The sequence below is a fragment of the Panthera tigris genome, chromosome A1 (genome assembly GCF_018350195.1).
Source record: "Panthera tigris isolate Pti1 chromosome A1, P.tigris_Pti1_mat1.1, whole genome shotgun sequence".
In the NCBI taxonomy this organism is placed as follows: domain Eukaryota; kingdom Metazoa; phylum Chordata; class Mammalia; order Carnivora; family Felidae; genus Panthera; species Panthera tigris.
Genome location: NC_056660.1, coordinates 105,517,552 through 105,534,255, shown reverse-complemented (window position 1 = coordinate 105,534,255; position 16,704 = coordinate 105,517,552). Strand labels below are relative to the sequence as shown.

At 37.8% G+C, this 16,704-nt stretch overlaps 1 protein-coding gene across 1 annotated transcript in view; it reads left to right on the top strand.

Annotated features, from left to right (window-relative positions):
- Nucleotides 1–16,704, top strand: part of FBN2 (fibrillin 2) — a 255,813-nt gene that overhangs the window by 12,587 nt on the left and 226,522 nt on the right. Inside the window, exon 5 of the mRNA XM_007087821.2 lies at nt 5,345–5,440. Within this exon, the coding sequence (XP_007087883.2) occupies nt 5,345–5,440 (96 nt within the window). The remainder of the gene's footprint in view (nt 1–5,344; nt 5,441–16,704) is intronic.

Sequence of the window (16,704 nt, the reverse complement as noted above, 5' to 3'; positions counted from 1 at the left end):
TATTTACTCAGATCTATTATGAAACTAGCTGCTTTCAGCCTGAATTCAGCTGATACATCTGTCTGGGGTATATGTGTGTGTGTGTATGTATTTTCCTGAAGGTTCTGCAGAAAGAGTGTGTTAGTGTGTCCCTTCCCTGTTCTTCACAGAAATGGAAAGTAAAGGGATGGAAAATAGTTTCTCTTCCTACAGGAGGCACTTTTATGTTCTTCTGTCTCTGTGCCAAATCCTACCAATGTCCCCACATTTTTCATTTAGGGGAAAGGGAAAAGCACTGGGTCAGAAGAGCAGCATATATGAGGGGCGCCTCGGTGGCTCAGTCGGTTAAGTGTCTGACTGGCTCAGGTCATGATCTCACAGTTCGTGAGTTCGAGCCCTGCATCGGGCTCTGTGCTGACGGCTTGGAGCCTGGAGCTTGCTTTGGATTCTGTGTCTCCCTGTCTCTCTGCCCCTCCCCCACTCACGCTCTGTCTCTCTCTCAAGAAATAAATACTAAAAAAAATTAAAAAAAATAAAAACATTAAAAAATTAAAAAAAGAGCAGCATATATGAAAATTTGTTCTCTGAATATCTCCTGAGACAAAACTATCCTTGCACAGTACTTAGGCTTCATAGGACATAGGATGCAGGCAAATCATGGAACCAGAAAAATCCATTCACAGCAAGTAAGAAGGTGGCAAGGTGTGACATCAGCTCAAAACATGGTGTAAGGAAGCCACTTCCTGAGTTGTCTGACAGACAGAGAGAGAGAATTACAGTACTGAGAGTAAGGAAGCAGGTGTAAAAACTCTCAGCCTGTGAATCCAGAAAAGTCCTGGAAATATGTTTGCTAAAATAAAGATTATAAAAACATGTAAACTGCTTACCTGCCTTCCCAGAAATGTGGACAGTCTTCCTTAGAAAGCACTCATTCATTTCATTCAGCAGTGTTTATTGAGTCACTTCTAGGAGCTCCATGCTGTGCAAGGTGTTGGGAGTAGATCCGTGAGCAAAAGGTCCCATTTTAGGTCAGTGGGAAAAGGGTTCCAGGCAGAAGGAGAAGCAGATTAACAGGACATTTGGTGCAAACAGACTTTGCGTATTTTGGAGACCATGAAAGAAGACCCATGTGGCTAAAGAGAGGAGAGGAGGTAAGGGTAGGAGGTGAGTTCTGAGATGGTGGTAGAGGGCCTTATACCCCAAGGAAAGAAATTTGGAGTCATTGAGGCAGTTTGAGCAGTGGAATGATGTGATCTGATTGACTTAGAAGCATCATTCTGGCTATTGTGTTGGAACTGGGTTGTAGAAAGAGTGAGAGAGAAAATGAAAGGCCAGTTAGCAGACAGGGTAGTGGTGCCCATGCTCGGTGCTGGTGTAATTGAGGATGTGATAAGTGCTTGCCTTGTGCTTGTGTTTGGAGGTAGAATCTGTGGAAGGAAGTGTGTGCTGACGGGCTGGGCATGCGGTGGGCAGGGGCGGGGGGGTGGCGGTGCGGTGGTTGGTGGTGGTGGAGAAAAACAAAAAGCAAAGACCTCTGATGACAACTGGAGGTTTGGGTGGAGCTCCCGAATGTGAATGGTAGTGTCATTTTCTGAAATGGGAAATAGCCAGGGAGTGGGTTAGGTGGGGCTGCAAATATGGAATAGCAAGGATTTTGTTTTGCATTTGATAGTTTAAGGAATCCCTTCCACCTCCAATTGGAAAGATGTTTGAGCTAAGATCTTAGGAGAGAGCTTAGGGAAATATGAACTTGGGAGCACAAGACTGAATTTTTATATAGATAATAGGTTAATTATAGGCCGTGATAAAGATCCCTAGGAAGTTGCTGTGGATAGTATGCAGCATGTATTTTTCTTCACTGCCTTTTGCTGTATATCCCACAGCAGGTGTAAGCATTGTTTTTCTTCCTGGGTGGTCAGCATTCTTTCCATGGCGGAAATTTAGGCATATTCACGTTTCTTTCCAACTCCAGTTGAAGTGTAAATTTGCATTTCCATTATATTTTGTCACAAGAAAAACTACTTTATAAAATAACTTTCAGGGCACCTGGCTGGCTCAGTTAGAAGGTCATGCACCTCTTGATCTCGGGGTCATGAGTTTGAGCCCCATGTTGGGTGTGGAGATGACTTAAATAAATAAAAGTTAAAAAAATAATTTTTATCATAACTCATTCTTAAGGAAAATAACTTCTTTTGTTTATTTTTGTGTTCCACTTTTACATGCATTGCCTGCTTCTCTTCTGTTGCTGTTGTTCCTCAGTGTAAACTTTGGATTCTGTAGAGCGTGTCTTATTTTTCATAAAATACCCTGTAGAATAACAGAGAAGGAGAATTAAAGTTTGTAGAACACCTTCAATGTGCAGCTACTGTGCACTTTGTTTTATACACTGTTTTATTTAATCTGCGGGGCCCTCTAAGCTAGGGACAATTAACTCACTTTTTCAGCAGAATCAGAAAGATGATTTGATTAGGGTGTGCTCATCTGTTCACTGTGGCATTCTGCCTTCCAAAATAGTGGAAAAAAGACTGCAAAACTTTCAGGTATTTCAAAAAAAACTTTTTTGTATCTGCGGTACATCAACTTCTACATTAGATAATGGGGATACAAAGGCAAGCAAACTGGTCTGTGTTGTGGAAGGAGCTAACTCTCACGCAAAAACTGGAAATGTCAGCCAGTAGCTGTACGAGTGGGTCTCATCCTCTTTGTTCATGGGAACCCTTTACATTTAAGAAAAAAGTTATTGAGGATCTCGAAGATCTTTTGTTTAAGTAGGTTACATCTGCGGATATTTTTGCCCTGTTAAAAATTAAAATAGAGAAATTTGTAAAAAATTATTTAAAGTATTTACAATAACAAACCATATTGTATGGTGACCTGAATTTTCTAGGAACAATAAATATGTTTTCCCCACTGAGAAACACAAACAAAACACACACACACACACACACACACACACACACACACACACACACACAGAGAGAGAGAATGAGAAGAGAGACATTATGAGTATAGCCTAAACAGGTTACACTAGGTTTCATCTGTAGTGGACGAGTTCTTTCCAGGACAAAGTCCAGGATTATCTAGCCGCCTTCTTCTACCTGGGATTTGGAAGTGTGTTTTTGGAAAACCCTGAGAGAAGCTCTTCCTTCACTTAACACAGGGATAAATCCTGAGTGTCTACCGTGAATGTTTTCTCCCCAGTCACCTTAAAGCCTAGCATGTGTCTCATGAGGGAACACGTCAGGAAAAATGGTTTCCATTTTCGTTTCTTCCAGCTTGCTGATGTTTGAGGCAGTTTTCTCACACCGTAATTCATTACATTAGGCAAGGGCCACCTCTTTGCAGTGTATCTTTGTAGCAGTGCAGATCTTCAAACACTGGCAGTTGTTTCTGTGGAGTTACACACTACTGAGCGTTCTAGGATAGGTTTTTGTTTTCTTCCACATTCCTGTCCATTCCCATCTTTCTCATACTTCTCATGACCTTTATTTCCTTTATCCTTCGTATTTCTTCACCTAATTGATTGCCTAGCCCATATTTACAGACAGTAATGAGTAGGAAGTGCTATGGAGAACTCAGCTTGGGACAAGGGAAGAAGCCGAAAGGTGTAGTTCTTACACAGGCCTAATTGTGCAGATGGACGTAGACTACTTCCTGCCTTTGAGCAAAGCCTGCTGTAGACAAAGAATCTTAAAGCTATTAGCACAGTGGTGCTTTAAGATGAAGACATCTTTTGTTTCAGAGTATGTTTTGGTTTTGTACTGTCAGCAGAACAGAAGCCACTTGGAGTAGTGTGGATGAAAATAGGTAAACCAGCTGAATGTTCCCGGTAAGGAAATAGCAACGTTATTGCATATTTAGATGTCAGTTTATTTATTGAGCTTCCCTTTTTGGATATGTACTTCATTTGAAGGGCACATAGATGTGCTTTGCCCCCTCACTTTGCTTTAATGTCTTAAGTTCTGTTTTTTGAGCATGAGTCATAGAATGCAATCCTTTTCATCTATGAGGACATTGTTGATATTCAACAAAGTGGGTGGATTGACCGACAAGCTCTTAGTATTTTTTCTTGGAGAAGGCATGATTCTTAGATTCAGCTGCTGTCAGGAGAATTAGTAGGAATACTTGTTTTTCAGGGAATCTGCAGAATGGTTTCCTTTTTGTGGTCCTGGCTGCTGAGGGTGGTGCAGTGGGGGAGGGGAGTGGTTCAGGGTCAGTTCTGGCTCCTTGGGGCCCACAGAGCCTGAATTGAATCCTGGTTTCCCTGGTCCCAAGTGGAAAGGAGTGAAAGAGTGCAGGCTGCCTGTGTGTGTCATAAAAATTTTGGACCGTGGGTTAATTTTTTAATAAAAATATTTATTATATTGACACAGAGAGGTTTTCCCTTCTTAGCTTTTATATCCTCTACGTGCTGTCTACAGATTCCAGATTCATTATTTCTTCTGGTGTTTCATTCCTGAATTGATGGTATTTCCCTCTCACTTTTCATGTTACATTTGCCCTTTTCTTATTGACCACCCCCACCCTGTCTTTTTAGGAGGGGCTTTTTTTCTTTTCTGATTTTTCCTTCTCTGTGTTGCCATATCCTCTTTATTTTTCCATGTCACATACCTCCCCCTTTTTTCTCTCTCTTTCTGCTACCTGTTGTCTGCCCCCTTTTTCCTGCATTTCCCCATATTTTAATCACCTCCTTACCTGTGAATTTCGATTATGGGGCTAATAGAGCTAAAATAGACGATTATATAGTCATATTCTGATAGTATGAACATTTGAACCAGCTAATTTTTGTGATTCTGATTAATAAAAACAAAAAACAAAAAAACTTTTACCAAACCTGTGCCTAACAGTGTGACTTAAATTGATTGTGTAGGCTTTTGTCTCAATATACATCATATATATTTACTTAAATGGGTGATGTGAGCTGTAGCTTGTTTGAGAGGTGAGATCCATTATAGGTTTAATCTCCACCAAATATTGTACAGATGACCCTTGAACAACATGGATCTTGGGTGGGGGATGTCAACCCCCCCTGCAGTTGAAAATCTAAGTATGTAACTTTTGAATTCCCAGAAACCTAACTGCTAATAGTTAATGGGAAGCCTTACTGATCACGTAAACATTCGATTAGCACATATTTTGTATGTTACATGTATTATATGCTATATTCTTAAAGTATGCTGTAGGAAAGAAAATGTTATTAAGGAAATCCCAAGGAAGAGAAAATACATTTACAGTCCTGTACCGTATTTATCGAAAAATCTCTGCATCGGAGTGGACCAGTGCAGTTCAGACCTGTGCTCTTCAGAGGTCAACTGTACTTGGAGATTTACTGTTTAATGAGCTTCTTGCTGTGTTTTGTGTGCAGCCGTCTGTGAAAATGGATGTCAGAATGGTGGACGCTGCATTGGACCCAACCGCTGTGCTTGTGTTTATGGATTCACTGGTCCGCAGTGTGAAAGAGGTAAGAAAAGAGAAGTGATAACCTCCCTTTGGAGGAGCCTCTTTTGCTGTAACAACATGTAATTTTTTGTTATCCAATGAGAATTTTTCTAAGGAAATAATACTTTTATTCGTCATTGACTATGTCTAGAACTTGAGATGTAAGATTATGAGACGTAACTAACAACAGCTGAAGAATGTCAGTTTTCTCCATCAGAGTGACCTCCATTTGGGAGGCCAGTGGAAGTTCTGTTGGGCAGGAGAAAAGGAGTGGAGGAATGACTGGTCAGTAGGCATCCAGCATTGTCTGCTTTATCATGTGAACGGTCAGACAAGCCCATGTGAAACCAGTTTACCATAATACGAATAGCACTTAAACTCATGACCTATTGACTGCTGAAAATCTCCAGGGCTGATGCGCTAAATGAACTATTAAATGGCGTCTTGGTAGCAAATGGGTGCGAGTGGCATGTCAAAGATGTTTAATCTTCTAAAATGTGATAAATAACTAACACTGAACTATATGAGTAAAAATATGCTTAAACTGAAAGCAGTATTACATAATCACTCATAATGATATACATCCTCTGTTTCCCCAGGCATTGTCATAGCATCTCAACTTGTAGAGCACTTTCTTTGTTGCAGAATGCTAGAGTATCTGAAGCTATGTCATTGAAGTATTACAGAAAAATAGTGGTTGACCATTTATATATAGAGAGAGACTTTAAACTGCAAAGAAACCTTATATTTAAAAATGTATACTCATTACCCTGACGAAAACTGTATCATAGTATTTGGATTAAATCTTGAGAAGAAACTGAGAAACGAATCCTACAGCGAAGTTTGAAAAGTAAGATATATGCAGCCATTTAGCATACACTGGTATGTGTGTATATATTGCCATATTTATATTATTCCTGAAGTAATTGAGATTTCTTGGGACTGAAATACATTCCACAAATGACAGAGTTTATAGATATACTTAGGATAAATTTAAATGTCTTTCCCATATGCTTTTATTTTGGGAAAAAGAATTAATTGTGAAATGTTAGCATAAAAAGGTAAGTTGTTGAGAATGGAATGATACAAATTTCCTACATAATGTTAAGTTTATTTAAATACTATAGCATGGATAATAGTTCAATTTAAACTTTCAAACATAATTATAATTGGTGGAATGATGTTCATTTTTCTGGAAGTCATGCAACTTTGGCAGTTCTTTCATCCTAAGCAGATTTCAAGTTCAGTTCCTAATTGGCGAAGGAATTGGGCAGTTTCAAGTCAGAGGCTTCCAGGCATTACATCATTATTCTCAACAGTTATTCATTCATTAGATTTGTTAGTCCTTACTAAATTTATGGGAATCCAATGAAGACTTACATATATTTCACATGTACAGTAGCATGTTTTTAGAAGAAATTACAAAATTAATTAGTTAATGAATGGACCTAAAGGATACTTTTTAAAACATGAATTTGTTTCTTAAAAAAATTTTTTAACGTTTATTTTTGAGAGAGACAGAGAGAGAGAGAGAGGATGTGCGTGTGTGCATGCAAGTGGGGGAGGGGCAGAGAGAGGGAGACACAGGATCTGAAGAAGGCTTCAGGCTCCGAGCTGTCAGCACAGAACCCGACACAGGGCTCGAACCCACAAATTGTGAGATCATGACCTGAACCGAAGTCAGATGCTCAACTGACTGAGCCACCCAGGTGCCCCAACTTTTTTCCTTCTTTTAATTTTTTTTAATGTTTAAAAACATGGGTTTGTTTCTTAAAAATGTTTTTAGTTACTACCCTTTGGGTGACATTCTAAAACTTCGTTCCTTTTAAAAAAAAACAACTTAGCAATTTCCATTCTTGTATTGCAAGTATGAATTTACGTGCTTTTAGAAGGTATTTTCTGGAATATTTAAATGTGTAATAGCTAATCTCACTAAAAGTAGAGTTCATGATTTTTCTTAGGAAGCATTGTCTACACAAATACAAAAGGAATAATTTATTTATGTTGAGCTTAGTGAATAGGGGCAAGTGCCCTGTTAACATTTGTAGTTTGTATTGTCTTTTTCAATCACGGAGTTTCAAAATATATGTTCTTTGTTCTCTTAAAAGGAAAAAAAAGACTTTTATAAAATGAGGGATCTTTTTCCTCCTTAATGTAGGATACATATAATTTTCCTTTAAATTGACATCTGGGAATCAGTTGTATGATAAAACACGGCTGCTTTTCCAGCTATCTGGGCTTCTGGCAGACTGGTTTCTGGACTGGAGACAGAGACTGAGTGGTAACTGAGTGGCTGGCATGATTATGGCATTTAACTTGAGTCTTTGTGGTGGGTTAGTGGAACCTCTTTGGAGTTCTTTTCTCCCTCTTGCTGATATGGACAATGATCTTTTTTATATTTAGCATTAAAGAGTTCTTAGGGCCACTGCTGATTGTAGAAGGCAGACAACCCAGCTGTGTCCAAGGCACATGAAGGGACTCCATTCTTTTTGGCTTGTCTCTTCAAACAGATGGCATTTGAAAAAAGATAAATATTGCACTTTATATATACCTGAGAATACACAAAAATGGAATTAGCATCATATATCAAGACCTGGTGCTTTTTTTCCCCCTAACATTTATAATGTACCTTCTTATTTATCAGTAGAAACTTGAAGGGGGGCAGGCAGGCAAGAAATGAACTTACCTAAGGGATTTCTGGACAAGATATGGTGATTACTTGATTACAAATGCAGCCAGCCCAAAGTCCCTATTTCACCTTCTTTGACTTAAATGATTGCTGACATCTTGGATTTTCCTTAAGGCTTATAAAAGGAACATCTGTTAGAAGTATATTATAGACTCTTCTAAATTATCCATAAATTACTACAACACACTTTTTTGTCACGTAAACATGACTTTCTTTAAAAAGTAGATACATTTGGTGAAACTTCAAATATTCTTATATTTAGTGACATTTCCTCTAAAATGTACACTTTTCAGTAAATCCTCCTTCAAAAAGGAGGATTGGGGATTTACTTTTTAATATATTGACTTTTTTTTTTTTCCAACGTTTTTTATTTATTTTTGGGACAGAGAGAGACAGAGCATGAACGGGGGAGGGGCAGAGAGAGAGGGAGACACAGAATCGGAAACAGGCTCCAGGCTCCGAGCCATCAGCCCAGAGCCTGACGCGGGGCTCGAACTCACGGACCGCGAGATCGTGACCTGGCTGAAGTCGGACGCTTAACCGACTGCGCCACCCAGGCGCCCCTATATTGACGTTTTTAAGAAAAATTCCACTTGTGAATCTGAAACTCCTTTTTAGAAAGGTGAGATCAAGTTGCAAATGTTAAAGTTTATAAAATGTAAACTTTGAAGCCTTTGTGCAAAGTGAAATATGGATGGATTTCACTTTAGGATAACTTTCATAAAATCATCCAGTTGTAGGACCTAATACATGATCTCAGTATCTGAAAGTATGTAGAGGAGTCACTTGCCCTCTGCTTGAATACCCCTGCTCACAGGGCTCTCACTCACTCACCCTGTTGTGAGGCAGGATTTCATTGTTGGAACCCTGGTTATTCATCCTTTGTATGATTATGGTCCTGCCTAAACTGAACATTTAGCATACAGATAGCCCATCCCTTATTGTCTAATTCAGTGGGAATATGGTCATGGTGACTTCTCTAGAAAGAGGCAGCCACCATCTTTAAGTTGCATAATGAAACTTGAAATCTAATTACAAGCTATTGAGTTATTCTATGTATTTTTGTTCATCCACCCACATTTTGGGTAGTGAAGTAACTGGGGCAGCTATACAGCCTACTCAGACCATGTCTCCCAAGAATAAGAACAGAGGCAGGCAAAGCTAGGGTTTTCATGAGTTGTCGGAGTTGGGTAGACCAGACCTAAGTTTGTTCAGAAATAAATGATGCATGTATGAATCAACATTAATAAATTGGAATTTATAATAAAGTATGTGCAGTAGGTTGGTTCAGCCCATGAAGTAACAGCAAATTAGTGTGACCAGGAATATAAGGAAGCGTGGTGTGAGAAGAATCTGGCATATTATTTGCGAAATTCTATACACAGTGGATTTGATACTTCCAAGAAAAGTATAAGCGATAGTTTTTAGAAAACATTCCTTCCATTGTAATTTTGTTATATAAAAGAAATACACATTTATTACAAAGCAATTTAGAAAATAAACAAAAATATGCAAGTATTTATAATTCCTCCAGTCAGAATGAATCATTTTATAACATTTTGGAGGATATGCTTTGAATCTTTTTTTCTACTACACATATAATGTTTACGAAGCATGGGATCTTTCCATTCTTACTGGAATCCACTGTTCTGTAACATGAATGAAACATGTTACATGAACATGTATGAAATACGTTACTTTGTAGACCTATATAGTTTCCCTGCATATCATATCAATGAGGGCTGCTCATTACATTCTGTACAATCATGCCATGTTTGTAATGTTACTTTCTTGATGTCACAGATGAGGGAACTTTGCCCAGGTCAAACTTAGAGTAGCAGTGAGGAGTATAAGGACAGGAGAATATCACACAATCTAATTTAAGACCTTAAACTCAATTCCTGTGATAGAGCTGACTGCCTTCTATTTCTCGATTAGCTGACATTTAGGGTCACTTCCAGGTTTTCCTTTTTTTGTTGGCTTGTTTGTATTTTAGCAATTACGTGATAAGAATCTATGCAGGTAAATATATGCCCCGGATTTTATTCTTAGGATTTAGCATACAAATGCAACTGCTGAGTTGTTGAGTATGTGAAAATGTAAAACTTTTGATATGTTCTGTTTATTTCCCTCTAAAAAGGCTTTTTTAAATGACTTACTCCTTTGATTCTGTGTTTAGAAAGTCTTTCAGTACTCCCAAATCTTATAAATATCTATAGTTTTTTCCCTAGAGCTGTTGAGATTTTCTTTCTTTATACTTTTTTAACCATAAGTGAGAATATATAGGAGGGTAATTTTTATTTTTAAATAAAGTAAATTTATAAACATTTATTTATCGTGTATCTTTTGAGTGCTTATTGGTAGGCTAAGTAGTTGGAACTCAAGCTACAAAGAAAAATTATATAACTCTTCTGTTAGAAGCAAACTATTTAAAGGACAGTGGTGATCATCTACTTAAACATTAAAAAGTGATGCACTATGTAAATACCATAATAGGAGTAGGAACAACTTTACGTGAGAAGTCAGAAATTCTTCCTGATTAAGACAGAATTAGAAAAGCCTTCCTTCAATTAATCTGAGTGAAAAAAATACTACTCATTATAGTGAGAGAAGTAGTTTTGGACTAATTCTTGTAATGATATTACAAGATACAGAATGATTGACTTTTTGCTAAATAACATTATTTAAACTTCATACTTAATTACCAATTACCACAATCACTGAGCTGAACTTGTTTTATAGAAATAAGATGTCTGCCTTTCTCTGCCCTCTAAAGATTTAGTGAGAATGAAATTAGAAGGAACAGAGAATGTTACCAACCACGGATGTCCAACTCACATGCGCCCACATGCACGTGTGCACACACACACACACACACACACACACACATTTCTGCACTCGTGAGGCTGTTCAGAACATTTTATAACCTTGCACTCTCTAAGCTAAACTTAGCCTTAAATGGGCATCAGAGAAATACCAAAAGATCTGTGGGAACTTTACTTTTTGGCACTAGCTCAGATGACATCCTTATCTTGAATGCCATTAAGAACAGAAGGGAAAGAAAATGAGAGCAAAAAAGCAGACAGTGCAAAGCAAAAAAGAAGGAAGGGAAGAAAGAGAATGGGTGAGAGAAAAGGAAGGTGTAATGTTCATACTAGGAGTGGAGATGCTTGGTCCTAGAAAGGAAGGGTATGCATCTGAGAGATAATCATTGACTGATCTGATATGGGAGAAGCTGGGGTTCCCACTTCTCAGTCTTTGCTTTAAAGCTTGCTGTTCAGATATGTGAGGTAAGATCAAATGTGTTGGCAGCCTGTTAGATGCTTTATTTATGAAACTCCTTTGAATTAATGCAGTGAGTGTTTTCATTCATCCAGCTCTAAGTGCCCTTATTTATACATTTCTTTGTTTTTGGTTTATCTACCTAGAGACAGGGAAACCTGCAATAGAAAATTTAAATCATTAACATGTTTTATATTTGTGTAACTCTGTAAATATTTTCCTCTTTTCCTATTTCAACGTGAAGTTGGAAAACATTAGGGACTAACTGGTGTGGAACCTCAACAGGGCTACTGCTCATACACACACACACACACACACACACACACACACACACACACACACGTGTGCACACACATACGCATGAATTAAATATAATGAAATGTTACATAGGATTCATTCAAAAGTAATAATAAAATATGCATGTGCACTCTGTATATTTGACCCTTGAACAACATAGGTATGCACTCTGCAGGTACAATTATATGTGGATTTGTTTCAGTAAATACAGTCTAGTACTGTAAATGTATTTTCTCTTCCTTACGATTTTCTCAATAACATTTTCTTTCCTCTTATCTTACTTAATGGTAAAAATATAGTGTGTAATATACATTACATACAAAATATGTGTTAATCAATTGCTTGTGTTACCAATAAGGCTTTTGGTCAAATAATAGGCTGCAGATGGTTAAGTTTGGGGAATCAAAAGTTATATGTGAATTTTCAACTGTACTGGGGTTAGTGCCCCTAACTTCTGTGTTGTTCAAGGATCAAGTGTATGTCAAAAAATCCCAGACATTATAAATTCCTAAATAACATCTGTATCCAGGGGTTTCAGATAAAGGACTGTGGACCTGCAATTATTTCATGAAATTGTTGGAAGGATGAAAAGAAATAATGTGTTAGGCTCCTGATATGTAAGAGGCAGAGTGACTAGCATGTGGTAGACAGCCACTAAGTGATATTTGTTGTAAGAAAATAGGATGTAGTCAGAATCAGAACTGAATATTAAGACCCGTAGGACCTTGAAAATGTGATTGCCCTCCCTCATCCTTGTTTCTGCATATAAAATACGGGCCTATCATGTCCTTCTTATTTTTGTGATTTAAATGACACAATATAACATTTGGCATCCAATAAATGATAATCATTGATGCTAATCTCTTTCAATTGTACTGCCCAGTTATCAAAAAAAAGTAGATATGGTGGCTGACTGTTGAAAATGGAATAGTCAAAAATGAAATTTTGAATGGGGAGTAGAGGATTTTATCAGTTGCTTAAGTCGTACAAATAAAGTTTCATGCAGTTCTTACTGAGAATAAACGCTGTATTTTAAGAGAGGCTCACCTTCCTGGTATGAGAATTAAATGAGAGACAAAGTACCTAGCCAGGGTGTGGTACAGTAAGTGCACATTGAATGATCAGCTAGCATTGTGGAAAATAAAAACGAGATATGATATGCTCTCTTAGGCAAAATTGTCTTGGGTGAGAGAGATAATTCCCAGTTGCTGGGACTGTATCAGATCAGGGTGCATCAGTTGTGAATAATCTAAGCTTCATTGCTTTACCTTTTGTGGGGTTCTTTGGGATCATACACAAAAATAAACTGAAAGATATTGTGTATCATTATCATTACCTTGCATATTATATATTTGAACTTTTAGATCCTACTTATCTTGCTTTGACATACTTGTGCTCTAAATACCAGCATTGTTATCAGTAGTTACTCAGTATTTCACTGGTCTCTTTGGTCTTAGTCCCCTGCTTCCTGGTGCACAAGGTCTATTTGTGAGCATTTCACAGTGGAACTGATATATATGTAAGGTCTGTTTTGCTCAGCATACTTGTAATCACCAGTCTTGCATATTGTTCAATCTCACAGAAAGAGTTTGGGGAGGGTCTTCCCACAGTCCAGAGAATAGTCCCTCTGTGAAGCTTTCCTTGGCCCATCCATCCCCTGCCTCAGTTTACTTTTTAGGCGAAATTGAGCCTGCTGTCCTTTTATCTACCTGTCATGTATTCCATTCCTGTAGAATAGTTTTCTTCATCATGGTGTTGACTGCTGGCCTGTGTGTCAGTGAACCTGTGAGGAGCAGAGCTTTTTATCTGAAGCTGCCTTTGTGTTCCTTCTTCTCCACACAGTGCACAGTGCAAGGCATACTAGTTATGGGACTGCACAAACATTGGGCATCCAAGTAGAAGAAATAGGATGAAACAAACTACAGACGTGGTAGAGGGCCTTGGATGCTCGTGCAGTCTTATTTATTATAGAGACTTTAAGACACAGTGAATGAAACGGAAGAGTAGAAGGTGAGACTGGGCCACTAGACTTGGACCTTAATATACAAAGTCTGGAATGCCAAGTCGAGAGGCTGCCCTCTGGTCAGCGGGCACTGTGGAGAGGGATCACGAAGGACTATTGTACTTGAAAGTAATTCTCTAAGAGAGGTTACTCTGGAGTAGCAAACAAAAAGGAGTGGAGGGTGGAGAAACTGAGACAGAGACACCATTCAGAACTCATTGCATGTCAACTAGATAATAGCAATGGGTATATTATGTTTGTGTGTTTTCACTGAGATTATGATTTATGTGTGTGTAAAATTAGCTAGTATTAATTTGGAAAGGAAAATTATGTAATATTGGGGAAAATGATAGTTATTGGACATTTACTATGATAAATGCTTGAGAGGAATTAATACAACTCAGAGATACCATTTTTTTAGCATGACATTAACAGATAAGGAAACTGAGGAAGAAAGAGGCAAGGCACTTTGCCCAAATTCACCAGATACTAAAGGGAGAAAGTACGGTTTGAACGCAAGTGATACAACCTCAAAACTCATGAACTTAACGAAAACTTTAAGTGAAATACAACATTGCCGAAGTCAATATATATTCCCACTCTGTAGAACTGTAGTGTGTCAGTGAATGATAAAAAGGTACATGGCGCCAATCTGACGAAAGAGATGGCTTGCTATTTTTGTATTCTTCTGTCATCTGGCCTAGGGAAATGTATTTGGTATGTAAATTTCATATTATACCTCTGAATTCATATACCCAGAGATTATTTATGTGTGTGATTTTCTAAAATAGTTATTCAAGACTCATCATGCTTAAAACTAAATTGAGACTTCTGTTTCCAGCCAAGAGGGACTAGCAGGAACCTGATTAAGCCTCCTTCCTGAAAAGAACTAAAAAACAGAATAAAATATATTAAACAATGGTTTTCAAGATACTGAACATCAGATAACAAAATATGAGTAGTCCCCAAAAGAAGAACTTTGTTAGGTTTCCACAGGTTGCTATTTCAGGGAGGTTGTTTTGTTTTTTGTTTTGTTTAGTTTTGGTATAGCCAGACAGACTTCTTAAATTGAGATGGGATTGAGCTTCTGGGAAGACCAAGATGGCTAGGGTTCCCAGGGCTAGAGAGAGGAGGGGAGAATGCTGTATATAGAACTCAGAAGATACTCTGGATATCTTCAGCGGGCCTCTCTCAGATTTTCATTAGAATACTGGTCAGCATATGCATATGAGGAATGTGCAGGAGGCTAGAGAAGGGAGTCACCCAAAACAATTAGAAAGAATGATACTGAGAGCGCACACAACCCCATAAATACTTCCTTTCCCTCAGACCAGAATGGAGGACCACAGACTCTGTGAGACAATGGTTAGAGTACTTAGAACAGTTCCTTCTTCAGTAGTGGGGAATAATCAGCTACAGACTAAATGCCCTAGTCCTGCTGGATAAATTATAAAATCAACATCCAGGAGGTTCAAACATCCAAGAGCAAAGTTCAACAATATTTATAAGACTACAAAACTACTAAGCACTCAGTACGGTAAAATTCACATCTAATCAAATATTCTTCTTCAAACATTTTCTGTAAATAAGCAGTAGAGTATGGTCATAATGAGAAGTAATATCAATTTGACAAAATCCATCCAGAACCTACATGGATGTTAGAATTTGCAGACTAGGAAATTAAAACGGCTATTATCAGGATTTTCCAGACATGCATCAAGCTAGAGGGAAGATTCAAATGTGAGAGATGTGAAATCCAAATTGAATCTCTAGAGATGAAACATATTCTGGATGGAATTAATGGCAGGTTAGACATTGTAGATGTAAAGCTTAGTGAACGTGAAGATGTAGCAATAGAAATTACTTAAAATGAAACACAGGGGGAAAAATGTTAAAAAAATATAGGAGCGCATCAATGAGCTTTGTTAACAACTTCCACTGAACACATATACACATAATTGGAGTTATCACAGGAGTGGTGGTAGAAAAAACATACTTGAAAAAATGTGCAGAAATTTTCCAAGTTTGATGAATTCTGTAAAGTGACAGAAGATCGATGAATCCCAAACAAAGAAACAATGAGAAAACTATCTCAAGGGACAACATAATGGAATTGCTGCTAACTACATAAACAGAGAAAATTGTATAAGCAGCTGGAGAGAAAAAAGACTTTTTTTTTTTGGTACAAAGTTAAAAAAGATAAGGGTCACAAAAAATTTCTTCTCAGGAACAGTGCAAGTGAAAAGACACTGGAACAGCATACTTAAAGTATTCAACTAAAAAAAAAAGTCTTTCTAGAGTTCTCTATCCAGGAAAATATCTTTCAAAAACATGTAAAATAAAGCTTTTTAAAAAATGTTTATTTTTTAGACAGAGCACGTGCGCCTGTGTGAATGAATGCATGAGTGGGGAAGGAGCAGAGAGAGAGGGAGACCCATAATCTGAAGTAGGCTCCAGGCTCTGAGCTGTTAGTAGAGTCCTTCCTACACAGAGCTTGTACCCACGGGCCATGAGATGATAAGCTGAGCAGATTTGGGATGCTCAACTGACTGAGCCACCCAGGCGCCCCAAGCTTTTTTTAAACAAAAGATGAATTCACCACCAGTAGACCTGCACTTCAAGAAATGTTAAAGGCGGTCCTTCAGAAGAAAAGAATCCATATAGGATTCTAAGAAGCAATTGGGTACTTAAACAGAAATAATTACAATTTTCTGTAGAGTTTATAGCCGATGTGGTAGTGAAATATATTAAAACAGCAGTACGGAGGCTGGGAGGTTCTTACACTGTCAAGTAGCATAATGTTACTTGAAGACAGATTTTGGCAAATTAAAGATGTGTACTCTTAAGCCCTAAAGCAACCACCAAAAAATACAGAGTTGTAACTAGTAAGTCAATAAAAGATGATGAAATGGAATAAAAATATTCAAAGCAGCGAAATAAGATAAGGCAAATAAATGGACAATTAGAACACAATTGGAAAGTGATAGAGTTAAACCTGACCCTATCAGTAATTGTT